Source organism: Colobus angolensis, unplaced genomic scaffold (genome assembly GCF_000951035.1).
Source record: "Colobus angolensis palliatus isolate OR3802 unplaced genomic scaffold, Cang.pa_1.0 Scaffold25, whole genome shotgun sequence".
Lineage (NCBI taxonomy): Eukaryota > Metazoa > Chordata > Mammalia > Primates > Cercopithecidae > Colobus > Colobus angolensis.
This window is the reverse complement of record NW_012115710.1, coordinates 1822444-1832641: the sequence shown is the minus strand read 5'-3', so window position 1 is coordinate 1832641 and position 10198 is coordinate 1822444. Positions and strand designations below refer to the sequence as shown.

Sequence of the window (10198 nt, the reverse complement as noted above, 5' to 3'; positions counted from 1 at the left end):
CTCCGTCTCAAAAGAAAAAAAAAAAAAAACATTAGCCAGGTATGGTAACGCATGCCTGTAATCCTAGCTGCTTGGGAGGCTGAGGCAGGAGAATTACTTGAATCTGGGAGGCAAAGGTTGCAGTGAGCGGAGATCGCGCCACTGCACTCCAGCCTGGGTGACAGACTGGAGACTCTGTCAAAAAAAAAATGTGTTCTACACTATCACATTAATGAGTTAATGGCAGTAAAAATAGTAATGTATTACGAGGAGGATATGTGTATATGCATATATAATGACCTTTTATGCAGATTTAGGTTTTTGTTCATGAACTTAACTTTACTCAGTTAGGTAATTGTCAAGTTTACTTTTGACGCTGATCTGTTACTTAACAGTTTGATTCTTTAGGTTTGATTCTAATGCCCAGACACAAAATTAACCCAGAGTTATCTCTGTAGAAGTGTTAGGATTATGTTCAACACACCAACTGATATGCATTATCTACCTGAGCTAGAATACAAGTAGTTGGTGTCTTCAGAGACACTTGTATTCTAGCTCAGGTAGAGACTGAATGGAAAATCTACACTGCTTTAAAGACTATCGTAACTTTTTGTGGAAAAGTATAATAAAACTCAATCACAGACACATAACTAGCTCAAAAATACCTTAATGTGGATGTGTCAGAATGTTCACGTCAGCACTTCAGTTGAGTCAATCCTTACAACCCTCTTCTCGTTTTGTGTGAACATAATTACTCTCTCCATACCCTGTTGGTCAAATGCATCTTTCGTTTTAGGGACACTTGACATTTAGGGACGTGGCCATAGAATTCTCTCAGGAGGAGTGGAAATGCCTGGACCCTGTGCAGAAGGCTTTATACAGGGATGTGATGTTGGAGAACTACAGGAACCTGGTCTCCCTGGGTAAGGATAATGCCCCTCAAGTTGGGGTCTGCCCTTAGTATCTCTGCATTTTCCCTTGTGTGCCTCTTGGCAGCCCCTGCATTGCTTGACTGAGATTGAAACCCTGTTGACTTGGCTGGGCGCAGTGGCTCATGCCTCTAATCCCAGCATTTTGGGAGGCCGAGGTGGGTGGATTGCTTGAGGTCAGGAGTTCGAGACCAATCTGATCGACATGATGAAACCCCATCTCTACTAAAAATACAAAAATTAGCCATGCCTGGCGGCATATGCCTGTAATCTCAGCTACACGGGAGGCTGAGGCAAGAGAATTGCTTGAACCCAGGAGGCAGAGGTTGCAGTGAGCTGAGATCATGCCACTGCACTCCAGCCTGGGCAACAGAGCAAGATTCTATCTCAAAAAAAAAGAAAGCCTGTTGACTCAGAAATGAAAAGCTCCCGTATGCTTTCTGGACTTGAAATGCCCCCTTCAGATCTTCTGTCTCCTTCATGATGTACCTTTGGGTTGGTACCTGGGCTTAAGTGTGCGTAAAATCTTATGACAAACTTTTAAAATATCCAGTTCCCTGTTTTCTACCTCTGTGCTTTTGATTCTGTAGTTCTTGGAAGAGAGTTCGATATCCAATTATTACAGGGTTCCCTAAGCATTCAGAAGGAGACAGTCTGTGGGTGAATTTGTGAAACATTTTTCTGGAATTCTTGATTAGTTTTTTTTTTTTTTTTTTAATTTATAGTAGAATGACTTATAATCCTTTGAGTGTATACCCAGTAATGGGATTGCTGGGTCAAATGGTATTTCTGGTTCTAGATCCTTGAGGAATCGCCACATTGTCTTGCACAATGGTCAAACTAATTTACACTCCCACCAACAGTGTAAAAGCGTTCCTGTTTCTCCACATTATCTCCAGCATCTGTTGTTTCCTGACTTTTTAATGATCGCCATTCTAACTGGCGTAAAAGGATTAATTTTTAATATCGTCTCTCCTGCCTAAACAGAGGGCTTGGATTTTGGAGACATCACAGCACATCTTGATTCTTTCTTTTATAAACAGGGATATGTCTTCCTGATCTGAGTATTACCTCCATGATGAAGCAAAGGACAGAGCCCTGGACTGTGGAGAATGAAATGAAAGTAGCAAAAAATCCGGTTAGGTGGGAAGGTATCAAAGATATCAACACAGGTAAGAGCTCAGATGGACAGAGTGGAAACCACACTTTTTTTTTTTTTTTTTTTTTTTTTTTGAGACAGTCTCTGTTCCCTACACTGGAGTGCAGTAGCCATCATAGCTCACTGCAGCCTTGAACCCCTGGGCTTCAGCAGTCCTCCTGCTTTGGCCTCCCAAAGTGATGTGATTATAGGCATGTGCCCCATGCCTACCAGAGCCATACTGTTAAATAGTTTTTGGGAAACTCTCTGTAAGTGGGAGAATTGTGTGGAGAAATAGGAGTTTAAATCCTTTGAGTTCTTAAGAGAAATCTTTCTTTACCCGCACCTATCACCATGTCCTTTATTTAGTTATTTGCTTATTTATTTATTTAGAAACAGAGTCTCACTCTATCTCCAGGGCTAGAGTGCAATGGCGTGATCTCGGCTCACTGCAACCTGTGCCTTCCGGGTTCAAGTGATTCCCCTGCCTCAGCCTCCCGAGTAGCTGGGATTACAGGTGCGTGCCACCATGCCCAGCTAATTTTTGTATTTTTTGTAGAGACGGGCTTTCACCTTGTTAGCCAGGATGGTCTCCATCTCTTTACCTCATGAGCTGCCCACCTCGGCCCCCCAAAGTGCTGGGATTATGGCGTCAGCCACTGCGCCCAGCCCACCCTTTCGTTTAGATGTGTAATAGTTTTATGGTTTTGCCCTCCAGTGTTACTGCAGCCCAAACAGAAGCAAACACAAAGTCTTTCATCATGATGGACAATAAATACCCTGTCATGTGGCTTCTGTCAACTCTTTAGTTCCTTGATTCTGAGGGGCAAAGAGAGTGCCATTTCAAAGGAGTCTCTTTCCCCTGTGGTCTCTTTCTGTGTGGGATTTTATCTGTTGCTCAGTTCTCTGTCCTTATACATCAGAGCTGAGGTCTGCATAGACCTGCCTCCTTGACCTATTCGTGATCCGCCCATTTCCTGTACTGGGAAGACCTGATGGGGAGATGGGAAAACATAGGTTGTTGTCTTTTGCTTCTGGGGCTTGGAAACTGCATAGAGCTGTTTCCAGCCCTCTTTGCCTGTTCAGGTCTGTTTGAGGTGGGAAAAAGTCAGTGATTTTCCTACTCTCACGTGCTACTTGGCACAGAATGCTTCATTTCTGATCACCAAAATGTGTGGAGATTTCTCCCCACCAAAAACCAGTTTTGGGGTTTCCTGCAATTCATTCGTGACACTGTCTACCTGAGTTAGAGTTGCATCCCACAGGCTAAGGGTTGAGTTCCCAAGCCTGTCCCCCACCTAAGCCACCAGTTGCGTGGGGAGATTCACTGGCTGTGCCATCCTCCAGTCCCACCGCATGTGTTCGGCATTTGAAAGCTCTCAGGAATTTTTATGGAGGCTTCATTACATAGGCATGAGTGATATTAACTCAGTCTCCAGCCCCTGTACCCTTCCTGGAGGATGGTGGTTGGTGCTGACAATTCCATGCTTCTAACCATGACCTGGTCTTTCTGGGCTTTCTATATCTGCAGATACAGAAACCATGGATATGAAGGCCAGTAGTAAGGGACTTGAGCCTCACACATTTTGGTATCTCAGGGTTTTTTAGCACAAAACTCGCAAACCATGTTTCTCCTCTGCTCTCACACCACCGCAATTATCAACACAGAGGAAGCCTTCTCTGACCAAAGCTGTGGGGGTTTTTCCCCATACACCCAGCAGCAGACAGCAGCTGGGTGTCCTCCAGCTCACCTCCAACACTACCTGGAGATAGGGCCAGGTCCCACAGGTTTAGGGCTCAGTCTCCAAGACTTGCCCCACTTTCCCACCAGTTGCAAGTCTGGGTCCCCAGAACTTCTGACCAACTGGCTTCCAGTTGAGGTTTCCATGATCCCCTCTTTGGGCCCAATTAATTTGTTGGAGCAGCTCACAGAGCTCACAGAAACGCTGATGTTGACCAGTTTATTACGAAGGATATTGCAGATGATACAAATGAAGAGACGTATGGGACAGGCATGGGGGAAGAACTGTGGAGCTTCCATGCCCTCCCTGGGCGTGCCGCTTTCCCGGAAACCGCCATGTGTTCCGACACCCTGAAGCTCTTGGAACCTAATCCTCTTGGGTTTTGATGGAAGCTTTGTGACATCAGCATCCTTCCCCCAGGGTATACAGCAGGACCCTCTCTGGGGAGGTCTTAAGACCAGCAATCAGAAAGGTGGGGGGAAAGTAGAGTCCTGCCTTAGAGCAGGTGAAAGGAGAGGAGAAGGTTGGAGAGGTTATTTTTCTTAAAGCCTGCAGAGAAGGCCTAGGCCAACATAACCAAAGACTGTAGCAAGGGCTGTGGGAGTGATGAGCCAGGAACTGCGGACAAAAACCAATGTATGTGTGTATCATAACACCACACAGAGGAGCCTGGGACGTGTCCTCCCTGGATACCAAGGGAGGTATTCTGAATAGAAATAATGGATGTGCGCCCAGTCAGTAGTCAATGAAAGAGAGCTAATGAGCACGAGTGGGTACCACTGCACTTAGATGACGTAAGACCAAAACGTCCAGAAAGACCTGGATCCTGGAAGCCCTCAATTTAAAAAAAAAAAGAAAGAATCCCAGCGGGCTTTTTTTTTTCCCCTCCCTAATTTTAAAGGAAAAGCCTTCATTCTTTCAATATTGAGTGTGTTACCTTTTGGCGTTTTATATATGGCCTCTATTAAGTAGGTTCCATGTATTCCTAGTGTATGGAGTGTTGTTTTCCTTTTCTTTTGAGGGGCTGTCTCTTGCTGTCACGATCTCGATCTCGGCTCACTGCAACCTCCACCTCCCAGGCTCAAACGGTCCTCCCACCTCAACCTCCTGAATAGCTGTGACCACAGGCCACACGCTTGGCTGATTTCTGTATTTTTTGTAAAGGTGGAGTTTCGCTATGTTAGCCAGGCCGGTCTGGAATTCCTGAGCTCAAGTGATCCCCCCATCTTGGCCTTCCAAAGTATTTGGATCATAGGCATGAGCCCCCATGCCTGGCGAGTGTTTTTATCATAATGATTGCTGAGGTTTTTCAAATGTTTTTCTGCATCAGCTGAGATTATTGCATGGATTTCTTTTTCTTTATTCTGTTATTGTGGGGTTTTACATGGACTGATGTTCCAAAGTTGCATCCTTCTTGCATTCCTGAAATAAATTTTGCTTGGTCATGAGGTGTGATCCATTTTACTATGCTGCTGAATTTATTTTGCTACCATTTTGTTGAGTATTTTTGCATTAGATTAATCAGTAATATTGCTCTGCAGTTTTGTTTTGTTTTAAGATGGAGTCTCACTCTGTGGCCCAAGCTGGAGTGCAGTGGTGTGATCTCGGCCCACTGCAGCCTCCGCCTCCTGGGCTCAAGTGATTCTTCTCGCTCAACCTCCCAAGTAGCTGAGACTGCAGGTACCTGCCACCATACCCGGGTAACTTTTATATTTTCAATAGAGACAGGGTTTCACTATGTTGGCCAAGCTGGTCTCGAACTCCTGACTTCAGGTAATCTGCCTGCCTCAGCCTCCCTAAGTGCTGGGATTACAGGTGTGAGCCACCATGCCCAGCCTGCTCTGCGGTTTTCTTTAGGGCCTTCGCCTCTGCTTTCAAGGTAACACCAGCCTCACTGAATGAGCGTAGAAGTGGTTCTCCTCGTCAACCTTATGGCACGTTTTGAGGAGGACTGGTGTTAAATATTTTTCAGTATTTGGTAGAATTTTACACTGAAGTCATCTGGTTCATTGCTGTTTTAGTTGGTAGGTATTTGACAACTGATGTTGTCGTCTTATTTGTTACTGGTGTGTTTAGCTTTTCTACTTCTTCATCGTTAGGTCTTGGTAAGTGGTGTCTATCTACAAATTTATCCATTTTTTTCTTGGTTATCATATTTTTTGTTATGTAATTGTTGAGTCTCATTTAACTTCCATTTTTATTTGTATAGACTTGTTTGTAATGTCCTCTTTTACCTTTCTAATTGTAGTTTTTTCGGTCGTATACTTCATGTTTCTTTTTTCTAGTTTACCTAGGTAAGGGTTTGTCAGTCTTATTCAAAGTGTGAACTCTTACTTTCTTGACTTTCTCTAGTGCTTCTCTGCTGTTTCCTTTGTTTTCTAACCTTTATTTTTTCTTTCTGCTATCTTTGAGTTCATTTTTTTCTTTTTCTTTTTTTTTTAGATGTCACCCAGGCTGGAGTGCAGTGGTATGGTCTCGGCTCACTGCAACCTCTGCCTCTTAGGTTCAAGCAATTCTCCTGCCTCAACCTCCCAAGTAGCTGGGACTACGGGCGCACGCCACCATGCCCGGCTAATTTTTTAAATTTTAGTAGAGATGAGGCTACATCGTGTTGCTCAGGCTAGTCGCGAAATCCTGAGTTCAGGCAGTCCGCCCGCCTCGGCCTCCCAAAGTGCTGGGATTATAGGCATAAGCCACTGCGCCCAGCCATGTTCATGTTTTTCTTTGTTGAGGTATAAAGTTAGGTTTTTTTAGATGTTATTTTATTCTAGTTTAGTTATTTATTTTTTAAGAGATAGGGTCTCACTGTGTCACTTAGGCGTGAGTGCAGCGGCATGATTATAGATCCTGGGATCCAGTGATGATCTCCCTTTAGCCTCCCGAGTGGTTGGGACTACAAGCACACGACACTGTGCCTCACTAATTAAAACAGGAATGTATTTTATTTTATTTATTTTGTTTAGAGATAGGGGGTCTCACTTTGTTGCCTAGGCTGGTCTGCAACTCCTTTCTTGAAGAGATCCTCCCACCTCAGCCTCCCAAAGTGCTGGGATTACAGGTGTGAGCCACCCAGCCATTTGTTTATTTCTCATGTATGCATACATCATTACAATATCCCATCCAGCACTGTTTTTGTTGCATTTCATGAGTTCTGCTGTGTTACATTTATATTTTCTTTTATATCAAGATATTTTCTAATTTTCCTTTTTTTAAAAAATTTATTTATTTATTTTGAGATGGAGTCTCACTCTGTCACCCAAGGTGGAGTGCAGTGTTGCAATCTCAGCTCACTGCAACCTCCGCCTGCCGGGTTCAAGTGATTCTTCTCCTGCCTTAGCCTGCTGAGTAGCTATGATTACAGGCACACACACCATCATCACACCCGGCTAATTTTTTTTTTTTTTTTGTATTTTTAGTAGAGTCAGGGTTTCATCATGTTGGTCAGGCTGGTCTTGAACTCCCGACCTCATGATCCACCTGCCTCGGCCTCTCAAAGTGCTGTGATTACAGGCGTGAGCCACCGCACCCAGTTTTTTTGTTTTTTGGAAACGTAGTCTCATTCTGTCACTCAGGTTGGAGTGCAGTGGCAGTCTCAGCCCACCGCAACCTCTACCTCCCAGGTTCAAGCAGTTCTCCTGCCTCAGCTTCCTGAGTAGCTGGGATTACAGGCACACGCCACCATACCTGGCGAATTTTTGTATTTTTAGGTGGAGAGACGGGATTTCACCATGTTGGCCAGGCTGGTCTCGAACTCCTGACCTCAAGTGATCCACCCACCTCCCCTTCCAAAGTGCCGGGATTACAGCCACCACACCTGGCCTATGCAGCTGCTCTTAAGTGTCTTATTTTCCCTGAGAGGCTCATCCTGCTTTTTCTTAGAAGCTTTCAATTTCTGTTGTATTTTTCTGCCCATAATCCCTCTCAAACTCACCTGACTCCTGCAGATTCCCCACCGCTCAGTGCTTCACCCCACTTTTTGGGTTTTCTCCACTGCCAGTGTGATAATACGAAGTATGCTGATATTTCTTCCAGTGTCTAAGTCAGATGAGGCAGATTCCAGTCCCTCTGTCAGGGTCGAAACATGCCAGAACCATGGGTTCAAATTACACTCTTTACTTGCTTTCCTAGGGAGGTGCTGTGCAGTGAGAAGCAAAGCAGGAAACAAGCCTATTACAAATCAACTTGGATTAACCTTTCAGTTACCTCTGCCAGAACTGGAGATATTTCGAGGTGAAGGGAAGATTTATGAATGTAATCAAGTTGAAAAGTTCATCAGCCACAGTTCTTCAATTTCACCACTTCAAATAATTTATTCTGGGGTCAAAACCCACATTTTTTATAAACACAGGAATGATTTTGTTGATTTTCCGTTGCTGTCACAAGAACAGAAAGCACACATTAGGAGAAAACCTTACGAATGTAACGAGCAGGGCAAAGTCTTCAGAGTGTCTTCAAGCCTTCCTAATCATCAAGTAATCCACACTGCAGATAAACCTAACAGATGTCATCAATGTGGTAAAGCCTTCAGGTACAAGTCAGGCCTTGCAGAACACTGGAGAATTCGTCCAGGAGAGAAGCCTTACAAATGTAAAGAATGTGGCAAGCTCTTCAATCGAATTGCATACCTTGCACGACATGAGAAACTGCATACTGGAGAGAGTCCTCACAAATGTAATGAGTGTGGCAAGGTCTTCAGTCGTGTTACATACCTTGTACGACATCAGAAAATTCATACTGGAGAGAAACCTCATAAATGTAACGAATGTGGCAAGGTTTATAGTAGCAGTTCATACCTAGCACAACATTGGAGAATTCATACAGGAGAGAAACTTTACAAATGTAATAAATGTGGCAAAGAATTCAGTGGGCATTCAAGCCTCACCACCCATCTGTTAATCCACACTGGAGAGAAACCTTACAAATGTAAAGAATGTGACAAGGCTTTTAGGCACAAGTTCTCCCTAACAGTTCATCAGAGAAATCATAATGGAGAGAAACCTTACAAATGTCATGAATGTGGCAAAGTCTTCACTCAAGTTTCACACCTTGCACGACATCAGAAAATTCACACTGGAGAGAAACCTTACAAATGTAATGAGTGTGGCAAAGTCTTCACTCAGAATTCACACCTTGCAAATCATCAGAGAATCCATACTGGAGAGAAACCTTACAAATGCCGTGTGTGCGGTAAAGTCTTTAGGCACAGCTCATGGCTTGTACAGCATCAGAGAAGCATTCATGAGAGAGTCCTTACAAACTGAGTTTGGCAAACTCTATCATGAGTTCTAGCATTAATCAACATCCAAGAGTCCATACTAGAAAGAAATCATTTAAATATACTATCTATGGCACAGGCTGTATCAAGACCTACCAAATCAGTAGACATCAAAACATTCGTCTTTGGTGAAACCACACAAATGGATGGTGTGTGCCAAGGCTAACAAGTCAAAATCTGTTGAACCTGATAATATGTGTATAAAGGGCGCAAGGACACGTGGAAATGGTCTGTTATATTCGGGTTATTAAAAATGTAATAATTTGGGTTTGAAAGGCCAGGTGCAGTGGTTCATACCTATAATCTCAGCACAATAGAAAGCCAAGACAGGAGGGTCACTTGATGCCAGGAGATCAAGATCAGCATGGGCTACGTAGCAAGGCCCATCTCTACAAAATAAAAAAGCCAAGCCCTTGGCATGTGTCTGTAGTTCCAGCTACGCGAGTGACCGAAGCAAGAGGATTGCTCAAGCCCGGGAGTTTGAGAGTTTGAGCAGTGAGCTCTGATCTTGCCATTGGTATTCCAGCTTGGGTGACAGGGCGAGTCCCTGTCTCAAAAGAAAAAAAAACTGAACTTTGTTTCAGTTTCAACCTGAACTTTGAAATCTCTTCATGTGCCTTCCCTACAGGCCTTTCACTGTGGTCTCTGGGAAAGAATCAGTCAGATGATAGGGCTGACTTCATTAGCTGAGGAGCGTTTCTATCCAATTTCCTGGAAGAATAAGGACACTTCCTTTTCAGATTAAAGATTGTCTGATTTAGAGGCCATGGAGATGGACAGAGAATAACAAAACCGTGATGGTAGTCATCATGCTTATTGCACTTAGCACACTATTTTCTTGACGGGCACAGGGCTGCTATGCTCTACCAGTGACCATGAAATAGAGCATGCCATGACTCTAGGACACAGGGATTTTTATGGGAAGAGAGTCAAGTCATTAGGGACTGATTACATAGTAGAGACAATGCAGGGAAATGGTGGCCACCTTCTCCATTGAATAGCAGTAGCTCCTGTTTAGCAAAGACTGATTAAAAGGTACTCTTATTTTTGAAATGGAAGAGAGAACAGTTACATCAGAGTAGAGAGTTTAACCAAAACTACCAATGGAACATGTTCTTGAGTAGGATTCATGTTT

At 43.8% G+C, this 10198-nt stretch overlaps 1 protein-coding gene across 2 annotated transcripts in view; it reads left to right on the top strand.

Moving 5' to 3' along the window:
• ZNF766 (zinc finger protein 766) overlaps positions 1-10192 on the top strand; it is a 23947-nt gene extending 13755 nt beyond the window's left edge. For both annotated transcript variants that reach the window (XM_011946203.1, XM_011946204.1), the window contains exons 2-4: positions 776-902; positions 1952-2080; positions 7917-10192. In XM_011946203.1, coding sequence (XP_011801593.1) covers positions 776-902; positions 1952-2080; positions 7917-9049 — 1389 coding nt within the window. In that variant the 3' untranslated portion in view covers positions 9050-10192. The remainder of the gene's footprint in view (positions 1-775; positions 903-1951; positions 2081-7916) is intronic.
• The last annotated feature ends 6 nt before the right edge of the window (positions 10193-10198 follow it).